A 17,638-nucleotide genomic window follows, 5' to 3' on the forward strand; every position below is an offset into this window, starting at 1 on the left:
CACAAATCCGGCGATCGGACGTAGTCTGGCGTTACAAAAAACAGAGCGCCGCAAGTTCGCGTGCGCAACGAATCACTCGGCAGGGTCGACTCCAGGCGTTGGCGGAGTCGGCGTGCGCGGGCTCGGCGGTGTCGGAGATGCTTCGATGCTGGGCTGTGTCGGCGCGGCTTCGTTGCTGCTGGGCGGCGATGTAGAGGCGCCGTTCGGGCTTGGCGTCCGTGTGGCCGTGGGCGCGGGAGCTGGCGTCGTCGGCGTCGTCGGCGTTGCCGTCTGCATCTGGTTCAGGATGAGGCCGCGCTCCGTCATGTACCACGCCCTGAGCTGCTCGTCGTTGCTCTGGAGCACGTCCGCCCCGCCCATCAGAAAAGCCATGTCGGTGTTCCTCTTCTTCGCGGCGACGTTCGTCCGGAGCAGGTCGACGTTGGTCCGGAGCAGGTCGAGCTTGATGGCGCTGTTCGTCATCAGCGACGACCACCGCGCCTCGGTCTTCTCTTCACGTAGGACGGCCCGGGCCTGGGCGTCGGCGAGGCAATGCTCGATGTACTCCTGCACTCGCGCGGTTGCCGCGTCGGCGTTTTCCCCCTTCTTTGCCAATTTGTGACCGTCCGGCCGCCCCTCTGACGCGCCCGGAGTCGTCGCGTCCGGCTTGTATGTCTCCTTGGCCTTGTCGAGGGCACGTCGGACTTCCGTCCACTTCTCGCACTTATCAATGCGCTTGTAGACGTGGAGGTGCTTGAAGTCGGTGTCGCCGAGGTGCGAGAAGGGCAGCGGTCCACGGCGGAGATGGGGCGTCGATGTGGACGCGTAGGCGGGCGGCGAGTAGTTGTATGGAGGGTACTGCACGCCGACGAAGGCGGGCGAGGGTGTGCGCGTCGCGGGGTGGCCATGGGGGAAGGTCACGTTTGGGTTGAACCCACCGTGCGCGTCGCCATCGGCGTAGCCGGGCGACGACGAACCCCATGGAGATCCGACGCCTTGCTGTCCCCAGGGCGCGTATTGGGCGTGGCTGACGACGGGTGGATTCATCATCGCCGCGTGGTCGACCGATGACAAAGACACCGCCGCGCGCGCCGCGTTGTCGCGGGCCTTCTTGGCGATGGCCCTGTTCCGCCGGTCGGCGGTGACTGCGTCGCGTCGCTGAACTTCCACCCTCCACTCGGCGTTCGACAGACCCGGTGGCTTCGATGGCGGCGCCCTCGGCTTCCTCTGTTTCGGCTGGGCCACGGTGCCAGTATCGGTTGCCGCCGCGCGCGGCATGGCGTATTTCTTCAACGGCATGACGGCGACTAGAAGACGAGCGGGAGAGGGTTTGGCGAGAGAAAAAAAGAAAATGACGGGAGAAAGACGAGCGAGTAGAAGAGATACGAGGGAAAAGCGTTAAGAAACGGCGGAAAAAGGCCCTCGGATCGCCGCCAGGGCGAACCCATGCGTCTTTTTCGCTTGTGCCGGCTCTTCAAGCGCCCCCCAGAAAGTGACCCTAGCGATAGCGAGCGGGGAATAACATCTCCACTCAACCTTCCCAAGCCAACCCAGTTTTGAAGGGCAAAAAAAAGAGAAGGAAAATCTCAACCCCATCGTCTTCTCCACATCGCCTCGTCGCCGCTGCCGCCCCCCGGTTCGACGATGCCGTCGCCTGACGCGGCAACGGGCGAAGCGTCCACCCCCCTCAGCACACGCGTCCGCGCCTTCAAGATACACCCCAATGTCGTCCGTAACTTTCTCGACCACCACATCCGCGTCAAGGACCAGGCCGCGCGCTGCGGGGGCAGCTCCTTCTCGTCGAAGTCGAAGGATGCTGCGAGGATGTTTGGCTGCGTCATCGGGATGAAGAGCGGGCAGACAGTTGAAATCTTGGACAGCCTGGACCTCCTGCTCGACCCCGTCTCCGGAACCCTCTGCCGCGCCTTGCTGGAGAAGAAGGAGCACTGTAAGCTGATAGGCATTTTCAGGATACCCACCCTTGTTAGAATCCTAGGTTTTGTAGGGTTTGATGAGTGCTTGCTTGTTGCGGGTGTGGTTGTGCAGACGAGAAGTTTTTCCCTGGCTCGGTCGTTCTGGGGTGGTATTCTTCTCGGACTATGGCAGCTGAGCAGGATACCGACATGCAAATCCACAAAGCCGTGAGTATTTATTTAGTACAACCATTTATTTGTTCAAGTGCTTAATCTGTGGGAGTGCCAAATTTGATTTTGGCTTGAGAATAGTCAAGGAAACACTTACCAAAATGGATGTTTGTGTTATCTGTGCTATACGCTTTAATTGTTGACCCCCCTGCATAACCTTTTTTTTATACTATATCTTTATCTAGTTGATGGATGCCGAGGGAAGAGCTTTCTATATTGTACTAAATCCTGCAATCTACCTCTCCCAGATGGATCTCTGTGTTACTATTTATGATTGTGGTAAGTAAAGTTTTGAACCATTGAATGTATTGCGATTGACTTCTTTTGATCCTTAATTTGACCCTGACTGCGTTATGATACTTCAAGGATTTTATATGTGCTGCATTGACTATTGAGATGTTTGATTTTTGGGTATACATCAGTTATGCATGCTTACAACTTTTGTGAATTGTTGGTACTACTAACTATTAAGTCTAGCACTCAACATCTTATTGAATTGGTATCATCATTAACTTAATTGTTATATAGCAGCAAATGGTATGTGTTTAGTGGCCTGAAGATCTAGTCTTGAAATGATGAAGTTTCCTGAGCTAAATCCTCTTTCTACCTTCTTGTTATGATATGGTGCCTTTTCCTACAAATGTGTATCTATCTATTTGCTAAGTTCCTTCCCATACGCCATTATTTAGCCACATTATGTTCTAGTATGATACACGTAACACTAAGTTCTTAGCTCACAAGTGTGTTTCATTGTGCTAATGTTCTTATCTCGTTTCCTTTCGTGTATTTGTGCTGCTAATGCTTTCTTTATGTTCTGTAATTTCAAGTGTTGGGCGCTACCGATGGGAGTCCTCAGCTCAACCTTGTAAAATTTGACTGTACAACTGAGGTTGGTGTTCTCCTCAAGTGTTTGTTTAGTTATAGGTATTTTCTAGCACAAGCTGTTTGAAAGATTTTAGAGGCAGATAGGATATCTTCAGACCGTAGCACTGGTTTCAAACGGTGTTTCCTCTGCCCAAACCGAGCCGTCTGCGATGTGAACCTACTGCCTCTTGAAAAAATGTAGGTGCATACTTTCCTCTAAGATATGTCTTGAACTGCATACATAATGTGATATTGGCAAATGGATGCCACATCTCTAAAATGCCACCATCTTTATGCCAGAAATGGAAGAATAGTGGTGATTAACGCTCGTAATCTTAGGATAGCGAGAGGGCGGCGGGAAGGGCTGGGGAGATATTCTGATGCTTTGGTTGTTATCAATTTCATTGAATTGCTTTGGTCTTATCTGCGCTTGCAGAGATGTTGCACAACGTCCGCATCAAGCATTTAGGACAATGCTGCTTGAAACACCGTCAGGCTTCGCTATGTTCAGTGTTTCTGCGCGTCTTCTTAAGTATCCTGAGGTACCATACTTATCCCTCCACCCTTGTGTGATGCATAATCTATTTTCCTTCATTTACATTTGAGCCCTACGCTTCAGCCCTCACGCAGTTTTTTCCTTTTTCTTTCTACAGGAGATATGGTCATGGTTTACTCGTCTAAGTGATGCACATGATGTACAGTATAGCTCCTGAATTTACTTTTTAAATGCTAATTTGTTAGTTTACGTTCTTGGTCTCAATTTTTAGGTTGTTTATTCTAGTTTTTGGACTTCTGTTGGTCATTTCTTATTTTCTGCTCTTTTGCAGTCTGTAAGACTTTAACATTTTGATGCGTTGCCCACCTAAAATTACTTATTTCAATGCTCATTTGTTCATTTATGTTCTTGGTCTCTTAAGTTTTAGCCTTTTAGGTAGTTTATTCTAGTTTTTGGACTGCTGTTTGGCGTTCACTATTTGTGCATTCCAGCCCTTTAATATTTTGATGTGTTTCCCGTCGTTCTATTTGCAGGCCATATCTACCCTCGGTTTCATTAAGGTTCATGACAAATCTGTTGCCAGGGATAGTGATGTTGGTCCTGGCAAGGACCTGGAAAGATTTATCCTAAAATCCACCACTACACATGCGTTGATTGTTCCAGATGCAGATCTTAAGTTTGTTATTGAGAAAAAACTTGTGAGTTAATGTTTACCCTTGTTGTATTGTTGTATTTCCTTTATTCTTTTATTTGTTTGGAATGAGTAATATTTACCCTAATAGATTCTATTGTTATTTTTCTTCAGAAAGTCATTTGTTGGCTTGATGCACATATTGTTGATGAGCTGACGTGGGGTCTAAAGTATGTCCTAGATAAATTTTTACCTGAAGAAAAGGATAGTCCATGTCATCTCCCACTCAGCAAGGAATTGGAGAAGAAGATCAAATCATATGGATTCAGTGTCTCGCCACAAGTGGTAAGTTTTCTCCCCTTGCTACTGTACTGCTACTGACTACAAGCCAAAGCTCCAGATAAGCAAAAGCAAAATTAGAGACCCTAGATTACGAATAGTGGATGTGTAATGAACTTTCAACTAATAAATAAACACATGGGTTAATAAAATGCTGGCCCTTCTGAAATGACAATGCACGAGCGGTTATTTCCTTCCTTAAGCGAACCAACTCCTGAAAATTTAGTAGGGTTTTCATTTACCTTTGTAACAACTTCAAGCACAAGATCCATTTAAAAAGAACCTCACACAGATAGCATGAGTTCACCACGTAACAAAAGCCCTTTACCCTTGAAGGTACAAATTATCTGTAACACTGACTTTCTTTTCTGCACCCATATGCGTACTGCAGTGATGTTAATTTTTGTGCTGTTCTTGTGTTCCATTGTTACTGAGCCCACTTACAAACGGCAGTGATTTAAGGGTGCTAATTTATGTGCTGCTACTGTGTTTCACGGTTATGCATCATTTTTAATATTGATAGCATAGTAATAACCTGCGTGCGTGTAAAAGAAATTAACAATTATTAGCGATGTATGAATCAGTAGATGATCTGTCTCTGGGCATGCATTAGAGGAGGCAATGCCATTAGACAGGGACAGAAGTCTGACTAACCTCTCAGCCTGGTAATGCTCGCATTTCCAAAAAGTTCGGTTAGTTCATGTTAAAAGCACTTCTCATGTCCTGTTCAAATATGAAAATTAATTGCTGATCTCCTTAATATATTTTATAATTGCTTAATCTCACTTGGGAGTTCAGGGTGATATTGTTAATCTCGTTAATTCATTTTGATTGCATTTGTAATTAATGTAACTTGGAAGTTCATATTATTTAAAAATATTTAGCAGTGCACAAGAATGAGAACCATCCATGAAATGTGCAACGAAGGTTGCTCCTTGTGTTTCAGAAGGCAATAATGCACTGTGTCTACAACTCTACATTGATGTTAATTTGTACCAGTGCAGGTAGATTGCTAGTAAACTAGAGGATACCCCGTGCGTTGCTGTGGAAATTTGTTGATGAAATTTGGGCTGATATCATGAGAACCAAAATTAGAAATACATATGGCTTACTATATTTGATTATGTATAGTTGTAAAATATTTATTGAATATACGTAGAATAATTAAATGGAAAACATTTTCTCATGCATGGTTGAATGTTGTGGTGGGTGTTTTCCAATGCATGATTGCATGTTGAGGTGGCCTTATCCCATTCATAATTGTATGGTGAGGTGGCATGCTTGCATGTTGAGATAAATAAGTTAGTGGGATCTCTTAGGTATATAGGATTACCTACATTTGATACATATTTATTGATTGATGATTATTTCTACCATCAATATGTAGGAAGAAGGTCAATAATCTTTAGTCTCGAAACCTTGCCATTAAAAACATGTCTTTTCCATGAAAGATTGTCTTTTCATGAAATTGTTCACTGGATGTCCACCTTTTTAATTACAAACTGCTGATGTGAAATTTAAGTGTTGATGTTTTTCATTGGGTAGCTCGCATGGGATTGGTTGCTGCACAATGACCATGAGGGACCCCTTTGTGCATTAACTTTTAACCCTCCATGCTTTTTATTTGATTCTCATTTTATCCTCGATTTCAGATTGACAGAGAGTTTATAACCACTGTTGGTTACTTGTACGAACTAGAACTTACTTCAGAGAGTCTCTCTGTGTTCTTGCACCATAAATTTGATGACTGCTTTTATGGGCGTCGCCTGTCTGACCTAGAGTTTGCAAAAGCCATTTCAGATAGACTCAAATCCTCCGAGGTTAGTGGAGTTGCTGCAAACTGATAATTCAAATGATAATCAAGCTGTTATTGATGAATAAGACCTGTTTTATTTGTTTTGCACAGGAAATGATACCAAACTATGGCGAGTATAGCAAACAAGACATAGTGAGGTTCACTGATTATGTTTTGGCGGCTCCTGGTTTGAAAAATGATGCTATATTATATCTCAAGAAACTGGAGAGAGCAGCTCGTAAATATCGTTTGGCAGTTCCTGATGAACAGAAAAAGTCCATGGAGTTCTTGCGTAAGACACATCTCCCTCTCTCTACGATTTCCCACCCCATCGCATGTCATGGCAGACAATTTATTTGATGCTATCCCATTCAATTTTTGGTTTATTGCTACTCTTAACAGTAGTAGCTGTATTGACTCTGGGTTTAGGGGAGCGTGGATGAATCATGATATCATTTTCTTGAGTTGTTGCTCTTGTATACAAATAAAGTGCATACCTTCGACTTACTATTTTTTCGTTCATTCACTCATTCGCATTTCTTTGCACATATCTGTTGGAACTTGGTGAGATAATGCTTCTTAATTCATATGTTTCTTTTTGAAGGAAAAGCTGAAGCAAGGGACAAGGAGTCGAAACTTGTAGTTAACATTGAGGCTGCAGCTTCAAAATCAAAGGCTGTGGGAAAAAATAAGAAGGATGATGACATCGATGATTCCGTGAGTTGTTGACAATGTTATTTATAGTCTTGAGTTTTAGAAGTTGCTTGAATGGCACTGTTATGGCCTGTGGTAGGATTTGAGCGAGGATGATAGTGATGAAAAGGAGAAGAAGAAAGACCCAAAGTCTGTTTGATGTGCTTTTCCGTGTTACAGTATTTTCCCTGATGATACCTGACACACACACACTATGCCATGCAGAAGCCAGAGACTAGGAAGAGGGGAGTAGCTGGAAGTGTGTTGAAGATGCCTGCTTCTAATAAGAAGGCAAAGGTCGCAACACCGTCCTGCCAGAAGACAGGTGCGAAATGAGTCTGTGGGGTCTTGCATTGGAGTCTACGTGGCTTTGGTGTTTGATTGTGTGTGTATTTCTTGCAGGTGACAACAAGGGGGCTGTCCATGTGGCAGCTCTGCACCCGGCAAAGAATACAGGTCATACCCCTCCAACCAGTGAGAAGTCCCACAAGTTCAGTAGCATGGAAGTCTTGCAGCAAGTAAGTTTCATGGATTCTGGCATTTTGATACAACCTTGAGTTTGCCGTTTGTATTGATGTCCTTGGTTGGAGTTCATGCCAATTTAAATATCTGTATTGCAATATGTAGGTGGATAATGTACCTTTTTATGTGCAGGTAAAAAAAGAGGTTATTATCGAGAGGATTTTCAGCAAGAAGTGCAGATTTATTACCTTGGTGAAAGGCCTGGAATCGTTTGGTGAGTGGTGTTGGTAACATGAGTGCAGTGCCTGTACACTAACTGTTTTGCAGCCGGTGAAGTAAAAAATGATGAACATGACTGTATTTTGAACTATGTGGAAGAGGTTGTTCTGTAAATGCTAGATCCGGGCTTGAGCTAAGCCTGTCTTAAAGTTCCATGATGGTATCTTATTCGATGTCAAGGCTGGCCATATTTTGATAGAGCATGTTGTTTTCCTGAACATTTAGGTATAAATCTGAGTGATGCTTCAATGAAGCTTAGAAAGAAGTTTGCTACTCGAGCCTCGGTTTTCAAGGTAGTTAGTTATCTATGAAATTATGAAGGCTTTTAATCTTTCATTAGGTCTTGTCTAATTATCTCTTCTTTAACATGTTCCCTAGGGCCCAACTGAGAAGGAGCAAATAGCTGTGAAAGGGGACGTATCATGTGATATTGTGGAGTTCATTAGAGATACATGGTCTGACGTAAGTTATTCATCTCTGCATTTTATTATGGTTTACATGTTTTGTATGCTTCCATTATCGGTAGCTTTCTGATCAACTCAAGATTCGTTTGGTTTCACAAGAACACGTGGAAAGCATCAGCCAAGACTTTGCCGGACAAGTCCCCAAATTAAACTATGTGCAGAATAAAACCAACACTAATGCAGATACATGATCAAGATTAAAAAGCTAACACCGGTAAAGAGGCGCATGCAGAGGTTTACATTATCGGTTGCGCATTAGTCATGAAAGAAGCCTTAACACCGGTAGTAAGGAACACTTATTTATCCATAATCCTAAAATCTACTCTCTTGCTTCTGGTTTGTCATAATCTCTCTTTTCTTTTCTCTTAAAATATTGGATTAGAAAGAAAAAAAACACGCATGAAACATGCAGCAACTATCATTGGTCAGTCTGTAAGCTTATTTTTGTATGTAGCAACTTGGCTTTCGCAATCCGTGGCTGTAGTGATAAGGCAAATCAAAGGGGTCAAAAAAGAAGATACAGAATTGTAGCTAATGGGGTTCGTTCGCCCTTGCCTGTCACTATAGCGTGTCAAGTCTTTCAATCACACTTAATCGGGGTCACAGCCCATTTTTGCATGAAGTCCCATGCATGTCTTTCTTTTATGTCATGCAGTCACAGCCCATTTAAATCAGGGTCTTCTTTCTCCTTTAATCCAGCCCACAATTATTTAGTCTCTACTGCATCCTTCGCGTCCAATGCTCCTGGTATTATATTAGTATCAGATAGCCTCTGCCGCATCCTGTGAAGTCTAATTTAAATACTCTAATCCATGCACAACAGCCCATAATCTTGTTTAACGCATGCATGCACATGTCCCTCCTATCCATGCCAACAGCCCGCAACTTTGTTTAACGTGCATGCACACATCCCTCATTGCAAGTCTCTCATCCATTTTCATCATCGTTTTTTCTTAAAGCTTCCTGTCGATATTGCAAGCAACTTGCGAACATTAAACCGATGAGAATTGGTTTAAGGGATCGAGGTGGTATTTATTTGATGCAGCAGTGGCTCGCGGAGAAGGCCCAACAGTGCAACTATTTGATGTAGTATAGGTCCAGCAGTGCAGGTACATGGCCCAATATGGGCGAGAGCCAAAGAAAGAAATATAACGTGCTATGTTTTTAAGGCGACGCTTCGTTTTAAGGTGCTGGGGGGGGGGGGGGGGGGTGTGCCTCGACGCCTAAGCGTCGCCTTACAGACGCCTTAAAAACATAGATAACGTGTGTGAGGCCCGATAGACTAAAGAAAAACGCGTATTCCCCATTGTCAAAAAAATGCTGTATCCCCCGTTTCAAGCCTGTAAAAATATAATAGAACTTGCATCTAATCACAGCATTTAGCTGTCTCGGTTGGTAGATGTGCTGTAACACCTGGCAAGAGGTCTTGTGTTCGAGTCCCCTTCCCATTGTTTTTACTTTGGGCACATCTTTTTTTTATTACCCTAACTGGGGCGCCGATCAGAGGCCAAGGTCCAGCTGTTTGTGGCGCATCGGAACTTCGGTGGGGCGCAACCAGAAGGCCCAACAGACACACTTCGGACGAAGCAGATGTAAAAGAATATCACTGAAGCAGACGAAACCAAGAATATTACCTCCCTTTATTAGTAGGTATAGATATAGATATAGATATAGATATAGATATAGATTAAATGGGTGCTATGGTCTTGTCCATCATGACCAGCAAAACAGAGAAAACAATCAGACAACAAAAAATTACACTACTCGGACTTCTGCGAAAATGTGTCTCAAAATTGTATTGACAGCACAGGCATGTGTGTAGAGAAGTAAGCAATCGATCAGGCACATAATTCCCGATATTAGCAAAATTGGGGTAACTTAATACCTTAGTACCTACTCCACTTCTTTTGACTAGTAGCATTCAGTTGCTTGAAGTACGATAGAGCGTCGTCCTTCCAATTGATTCATTCTTTTTCAATAACTTCTGAAGCTATTTAGATAAAACATAATAACAGAACTCTTGAATGACTGCACTACTCTAACTGATCAATATAGACATAATAAGCAAAATGGAAGGCATACACGGGAGGAGCAAATCAACCAGAACTAGTCCTAAAGGCGCGCCAACCCCGTCAATTGGTTGTTTAGTCTCAGTCTAGTGTTTTGTGTTTGGGTTTGTGACTTTGTTTGGAGTCGAACACAATGCTATCAGTTTTATTGTTAGGTGCATACTTTGTACTTTTGGAAGTTTCTTCATGGGCGTCGTCAATCTCTTGCGAGGGGACAAGATGCTCATGCAACCAGGATAATATTTCCTGTTCAATTCCTATTAATACAGCTCGATGCTTTACAAAATTGATCGACAATATCAAGCATACTTTTACACATACAAAACCTAGAGACAGACAGAGTTGCTATATGCTTGTTTCTTTTGATCTGGTAACATCCTTGCAAGAACTAGGTTCATGCACTGCACTCTAATCTAACACAATCAAGTATGCATACTCGACATACTATAATCTCACAATGATGTGCAGCAAAGAATACAAATCGTAGACAACATCAAAGCCTTGACCAATGAAAAAGAGCCATACCTTGAGAGACTTGACACAAAACTTGCACAGCTCATCTGTGCACTCTTGCTCCATGGCTTTATCTGTTGTAGTAGCAAGGCTTGGAGCTCCATTTTGCTGAAACTTTGTACGTAGTCTGCAAAGCAGAGAATACAAACACATCATTAACCATTTAGATGAAATTGCATTGCTAGTGGCTATACCTAAGACTGCACTTGCATTTGATCTAAACTCATGTGCAATACGCTAAGCTACGATTGCATTTGCTATAAATAATCTGAATAATAGCATAAATGGTAGAAGTCTCAAGGTCCAAGCAGTACAACAAACACAGGCAACATTAAATTAACTGAAAGTCAACCTCTCTCATGGCAATGGAAGTAGAATGTTGCATATCAAGGACAACAACCAGGACTGTTTGTGCAAGGCGGGGTTAGAAAACACATTAGCCTTTTGTCCTTATAAAGTCCAGAGCCTACAAAACATCAATGAAGCTCGTCCGATCCTATGTGCCGAAATTCATATTCAGGATAAGCAATCATGTATATGTACTCCACCCACCAAACATTTTGCAAAGAGAAAATTTAAACAGAGCATTAACCAAATAAAGGTAATATAGATGCATCTGGAACTCATGAACTGGATCGGTGGAACACTTTTTGGTTATGCCTGTAATAGTACCTTGGCTGTGGATAGGAGATGCTTTTTTCAAAATCTGCAATATATAGTAGAGGTTTGTCCGTGTTGATAGTGTTGATATCTCGGCACGATCTAAATCTCATTGGGCATCGTTCTTTCTGATTTAAATCCCAGGAAGATCTGAATAAATAGAAAATAGGAATAACATCAAATTTTCACCATTAATAAAAACTTACAATAGGAATACTAGATTCTATATACTGGAAGAACATGTGTAGAGACATCGTCCAATAGAGGAACAGACCCTTCAGGGAGAAGTAATTTTTGCACTTCAGCACCCAAAGTAAAACTCAAAATATCTTATAGAACAACTTTCTCATGTATAACTACATTTTCATTACCTATACAACAACAACAACAAAACCTTTAGTCCCAAACAAGTTGGGGTAGGTTAGAGGTGAAACCCATAAGATCTCGCAACCAATTCATGGTTCCGCCACACGGATAACAAGATTCCATGCACCCTTGTCCATGGCTAGTTCTTTGGTGATACTCCAATCCTTTAGATCTCTCTTTACGGACTCCTCCCATGTCAAATTCGGCCTAGCCGGACCTCTCTTGACATTATCTGCATGCTTTTGCTGTCCGCTATGCACTGGAGCTTCTGGAGGCCTGTGCTGAATATGCCCAAACCATCTCAGACGATGTTGGACAAGCTTCTCTTCAATTGGTGCTACCCCAACTCTATCTCATATATCACCATCCCGGACTTGATCCTTCCTCGTGTGGCCACACATCCATCTCAACATGCGCATCTCCGCCACGCCTAACTGTTGAACATGTCGCCTTTTAGCCGGCCAACACAGCACCATACAATATTGCGGGTCGAACCGCCGTCCTATAGAATTTGCCTGTCTTGTCATAGAGAATGCCAGAAACTTGGCGCAACTTCATCCATTCGGCTTTGATTCGATGGCTCACATCTTCATCAATACCCCCATCCTTCTGCAGCATTGACCCCAAATATCGAAAGGTGTCCTTCTGAGGCACCTCCTGCCCATCAAGGCTAACCTCAACTCCTCGTACCTAGCAGTACTAAAACTGCACCCCATGTACTTGGTTTTTTTAGTTCTACTAAGCCTTAAACCTTTTGATAATAATTTATCAAATAAATCTCCAGGCAATGTTCCTTTCATCAGTGAATTGTCTACAACATATGTAAGAACTACTTTATGTCTACTAATAACACACCTGAAGTTAAAATTCTGTACAGAGAATGCATCTGCTACTTTTGGACTTTTGGATGTACAAATGGTTAAGGATCAACCGATGCATGCGAAATAGATATTCCAGAAAATTTACCAAGGAACTATCCAGAATGGTTTTGCAACTATGATGCATAGTGCACTTAGTTGATCTTGACATGGCCGTAGAAACTCGTATGAATTGTTTCCGAAAAAGAAGAGAAAATTTTATGAACTGAGATCAGGAGGATATCAGTAATCGAAAATGAATGCAAATTAGCTAGCGCGGGTGGAATGGAAGGTAGCCATAGGACGTACGGCTCACCGACCTTCACCTTCATCCCTGCTGCGCAATTAAGCACATCAATCAGCGAAGCACATCAATCCCTGCTGACCTGGATGCTGTACCCAACCGCTGGATCTGCTTCAACTTTGATGGTAAGTCGAGGAAGTGAAGGAGAGGACGGCAGGGGATGGCCACCGCCGCCTTGAGTGATTGAAATTGACAGACCGATGCATGGAGGAGCAGAGAGGCGAACCAGAGAGCAAAGGGGTGGAGATAAGATTGTGCGGCTAAAAATGTTCGCTCCGAGCAGCATGGCTGTGCAGGCATCGGCCCTGATCCATGCGTGACTGAAGAACACGGCTGCGTCGCATTGCCAGCTGCCTGATCTGCATGAGGTGGCGGCCGTGTCCTGGTCAGCTTTACGGTGGAGGGAGGCGACATGGTGTCGTCGGAGGGGGCGGTGGAGTGTGACCTGGGATTGGCGGCGCTAGGATCGGAATAGATGGGTCGTGAGGTCGGGGTTTTCTCTCCGGCCTTAAATTTACACTGGTAGGGCCAAGCGAGAGCGGCTGGGCCGTTTGATTAGGGTGACGAATAATTCGCTTTGGGGTGGTATGCATTCAGTCGGTGCTTGCATGGATAATAGATTGTGGATAGGAGGGTTTGGCTCAATAATATTCTGTCCATTTGTCATATTTTGCGTAGAAGGTTTAAGCTTTTTATGCAATATAACATTGTGGAGCCCATCTCCTGTGGTTTAACCTTCTGGACGTAACACACAAACAATCTCAGTAATCCTTCATTGACTGCTTTATAATGAAATATGCTTTATAATACCACGTAGCTATTTTAGGTCTCAACAATGATTCATTTTAATATTAGAACAATGAGTACAACCTGATTTTATGTGCTTGCCCTTTAACACTGATGAAACAGTTGTGTTGTTCACCAGTTATTCTGTTTTGAGACTAATATAAGGAGTACAAATTGATCTTTTGTGCTTGCCCTTTAATAACACTAATAAAGCAGTTATTTAACCTGTTCACCAGTTATCAACTTATCAACATAATCTAATTGCTGTAGAAGATAATTCTGTGAAATTTATCGGTTTCTCCTTGGGTTTCTACTTTCCAGGTTCCGAAATCAGCAATATATCTCCGTCGTGGTGGAAGGAAGTTTGCTACTGCTTGATTAAGTATTGTGTACAAGGCTGGTGGAAGGAAGTTTGCTACTGCTTGATTAAGTGTTGTGTACAAGGCAATACACCAGCGGAGTTAACTTAATTATGAAAATTGCATAACTTGGACATTGCTTTGCTTCATGATCTTCCAACGTACTCCTACCGGAAGGACCCCAGTACTTCTTTTTATCGTGTTTTCCCACTGGATATTAAGAATACGTAGAACAAAGGCTGTGCCATTTCCATGGTGTAAATGAGTCATTAGCAAATAACAGTAGTGAAATACTTGTACAAGGTCTATGTGCATTGTCCGAATTCCTCTTAAGCATCGTTCACATGAAGAGTGAAAAGGTCTATGTGTAGATGTATATGCATGAGATTCCTGTATGCAATTCCCTTTGTCCGATGATATATGCAATTCCCTTTATCCGATGATATGTTACTTGCCTGAGGAAACAACAAAGACGAAGGAGTTATGAAGTAACAGGAGAGGAGAGGGCCCAAGGGCTTGTGTGTCCTCTTGGGGGCGCCTCTTCCCTCTGTATGCAGATGCAGGGGCATGGTGGCCAGCCCTCCAAGCCTTGGGCTGGCGCAAGGGGGAGGAATTGTTCTTCTATTCCAGTTCCCTCCTTTTCATACACAGGTGGACTTTCTACCTTTCCCAGTCATATGGGTCTTGAGGGACTTGTGCGCCTAGCCCAATAAGGCAAGGGCGCCCCCTTCCAGCCCATGCCGACCCTGGGGAATTGGTGGAACCCTTGTGAACTTTCGAACTTCTCGGAAGTTTCCAAAACCTTCTGGAAGCTTCTCGGTATAATATTTAAAAATCTATTTTTTTGAAACCTTGAAAGCAACGTTTCAAATATAAATCTTTACCTCCGGAGCTCCTCGTGATGTTCGGGATCTCACTCGGGACTCTGAACAACATTTGGTCACCAACATGCATATCCCAATGTTACTTTAGCGTCACCGACTGTTAAGCGTGCGGATCATACGTGTTCAAGAATCATGTAGACATGACTGAGATACCTCTTCGGTAAATAACCAATAGCGGAACCCGGATGCCCATGATCGGTTAATCCCTTATGCAATTCCCTTTGTCCGGCGATATGTTATTTGCCCGAGATTCGATCGTCGGTATAAAAACTTCATACCTAGTTCAATTTCGTTACCGACAAGTCTCTTTACTTGTTCCGTAATACAAGATCTCGTGACTAACTCATTAGCCACATTGCTTGCAAGCTCTTTACGATGTTGTATTATTGAGATGGCCCAGAGATCGCTCCGTCACACGGAGTGACATATCCCAGTCTCGATCCATGCCAACCCAAGAGACACCTTCAAAGATACCTGTAGAGTATCTTTATAATCATCAAGTCACGAAGTGACATTTGATAGCACACAATGTATTCCTTCAGCATCCGAAAGTTGAATGAGCTCATGGTCTTAGGAATAAATACTTGACATGAAGAAAGCTATAGCGATAAATTCAAGTGATACGATCGAATGCTAAGCTTATGGTTGAGTCTTGTCCATCGCATCATTCTCCTAATGATATGATCCCATTATCAAATGACAACTCATGTGTATGGTTAGGAAACCTTAACCATCAGTGGCATCATGAGGTAGATTTATGCTTAGATGTATATGAGACGAGTAGAACACAAAGAGTTGTGGGCGTTGATGCTGAAATTGCTTACCTTCTTGTCTTATTTGGATTCGGCGGTATTGTGGGATTAAGCGGCTCGGACCAACTTTACATGTCCTCGCACATGAGATCGGTTCCACCGACTGACATGCAACTTGTTTTGTATAAGGTGGCTAGCGGGTGTCTGTCTCTTCTACTTTAGTTGAATCTAATTTGACGAAGGCGGTCCTTGTAGAAGGTTAAAAGGCAACTTGATTATCACCATTGTGGCTTTGCGTAGGTAAGAATGGTTCTTGCTAGTTGCCCATAGCAGCCATCTAAAATTTACAACAACAAAGTAGGGGACGTCTAACTTGTTTTTGTAGGGCATGTTGTGATGTGGTATGGCCAAAAATGTGATGTGATATATGTTGATGTATGAGATGATTATGTTTTGTAATAGGTTCACGACTTGCATGTCGATGAGTTCGGCAACCGGCAGGAGCCATATGCTTCTCTTTAATTTATTAATCGCTATATAATTGTTTTACTTTATCGCTATGCGTTAGCAATAATTGTAGAAGCAATAGTTGGCGAGACGATCACGTGACGACACGATGATGGAGATCATTGTGTCATGCCGGTGACGATGGAGATCAAGCCGGTGCTTTAGAGATGGAGGTCAAAGGCACGAGATGATAATGGCCATATCATGTCACATATTGATTGCATGTGATGTTTATCTTTTTATGCATCTTATTTTGCTTAGGACGACGGTAGCATTATGAGATGATCCCTTCACTTAGTTTCAAGAAATTGTGTTCTTCCTAAGTATACGCCGTTGCAAAAGTTTGTCGTTTCAAAACACCTCGTGATGATCGGGTGTGATAGACTCTACGTTCTCATTATTCTCATAGCTTTTTTATAACTAAAATTATGTCTTCTGTAAAGTTATAGTACGCCTAGGCATACTTAAAAAAAAGGAGCTGGGCATCAGTTCATTTGTGAGCACATGACCTGCCCTGCTGGGAGTTGGCGTTAGTTCATTTGTGAGCACATGAGCTGGCCTGCTGGTTTGCAGAGCGAGGCAGAGGAGGCAGCAGTGCCCATGAAGGACGAGCTGTTATATTTCCTAAAATAGGAAGTTAGAAATTAATGCTTCGAAAGATGCATAGTTTCGTGTTGGAAAAGAGAGAGAGAGAGAGAGAGAGAGATAAAATGGAGGGGTAGGGAAGCGGAAGGGGGGAGGAAACGGGGCAGGCAAGGAGAAATGGAAGACAATGGAGGTGCCGGGAAGCGGAAGGAGAAGCTGACCGGTAAGTACCTTCAATTTTGTTTTCAGTTTAGTGCCCTCTTGTCACTGACTTTGACACAATTCCTTTTTATTAATTTAGACGCTCAGAAGAAAGAAAAGAAGGAACAGGATCTCCAGAATAACATCACATTTTCAGTTGAGGCGCACCTGGAGTTTTATAGGGACAAGCACAAAGAAATGGACGAAGAAACCTCAACAAAGAACATGAGAGAGCTACTAGCGGCAAGCCTAAAACCAAGGAAAGAGAAGTAAGAGTCAGTTAACTTTGTAATGCCTAGATGGGTAGATGTAGCTTGCACGGTTCCGCTTCTAGAGCTTGATGGATGGTTGTAACTCGTAATGCAATGGGAATAAACTGATTTGTACCACCGATGAGCAAGATAGTTTTTAGAAACGCCAAAGCGAAAACTGGGGGCTTGTCGTTCTGTCTGAATCAGTTCCCCTCTCCGTCGAAGCCCACGCTGGCTGCCGCTCCGGGCCGGTGGCCACTTGTTCCTCACCCCTCCCTCTTCTCCCCTCCCCATGGGCTCCCCTTCGCAGCCGCGTGGCCTTGAGGTCCGCTGGCTCGGCGGTGCGGACTCGTCCGAGGAGGACTCCCCGAGTTCGTACTGGAACGCCGTGGAGGGCA

At 43.6% G+C, this 17,638-nt stretch overlaps 1 protein-coding gene and 1 long non-coding RNA gene across 2 annotated transcripts; both read left to right on the top strand.

Moving 5' to 3' along the window:
- The first annotated feature begins 1,495 nt into the window (after window positions 1-1,495).
- LOC125546758 lies at window positions 1,496-14,436 on the top strand. Its single transcript, XM_048710901.1, has 18 exons — window positions 1,496-1,927; window positions 2,026-2,120; window positions 2,309-2,402; window positions 2,951-3,052; window positions 3,089-3,185; window positions 3,424-3,529; window positions 3,641-3,682; window positions 4,017-4,181; window positions 4,289-4,459; window positions 6,106-6,273; window positions 6,360-6,540; window positions 6,853-6,965; window positions 7,167-7,266; window positions 7,344-7,459; window positions 7,596-7,677; window positions 7,908-7,975; window positions 8,061-8,144; window positions 14,023-14,436. Exons 1-18 carry the CDS (start codon window positions 1,624-1,626, stop codon window positions 14,077-14,079), a joined length of 2,145 nt encoding a protein of 714 aa, XP_048566858.1. The 5' UTR covers window positions 1,496-1,623; the 3' UTR covers window positions 14,080-14,436.
- A 2,481-nt stretch (window positions 14,437-16,917) lies between these two features.
- On the top strand, window positions 16,918-17,378 carry LOC125548233. Its single transcript, XR_007300953.1, has 2 exons — window positions 16,918-17,011; window positions 17,090-17,378. It is a non-coding gene; the product is annotated as an uncharacterized LOC125548233 (long non-coding RNA).
- The last annotated feature ends 260 nt before the right edge of the window (window positions 17,379-17,638 follow it).

This window comes from Triticum urartu, chromosome 3 (genome assembly GCF_003073215.2).
Source record: "Triticum urartu cultivar G1812 chromosome 3, Tu2.1, whole genome shotgun sequence".
Classification (NCBI taxonomy): domain Eukaryota; kingdom Viridiplantae; phylum Streptophyta; class Magnoliopsida; order Poales; family Poaceae; genus Triticum; species Triticum urartu.

Bases quoted from the DNA above. Each gene is read 5' to 3' on its own strand.
- LOC125546758 (XM_048710901.1), top strand. From the start codon at position 1,624: ATGCCGTCGCCTGACGCGGCAACGGGCGAAGCGTCCACCCCCCTCAGC. The intron at 7,460-7,595 runs GTAAGTTTCATG...TTTTATGTGCAG, and splicing joins GCATGGAAGTCTTGCAGCAA to GTAAAAAAAGAGGTTATTAT. The intron at 7,976-8,060 runs GTAGTTAGTTAT...CATGTTCCCTAG, and splicing joins CTCGAGCCTCGGTTTTCAAG to GGCCCAACTGAGAAGGAGCA.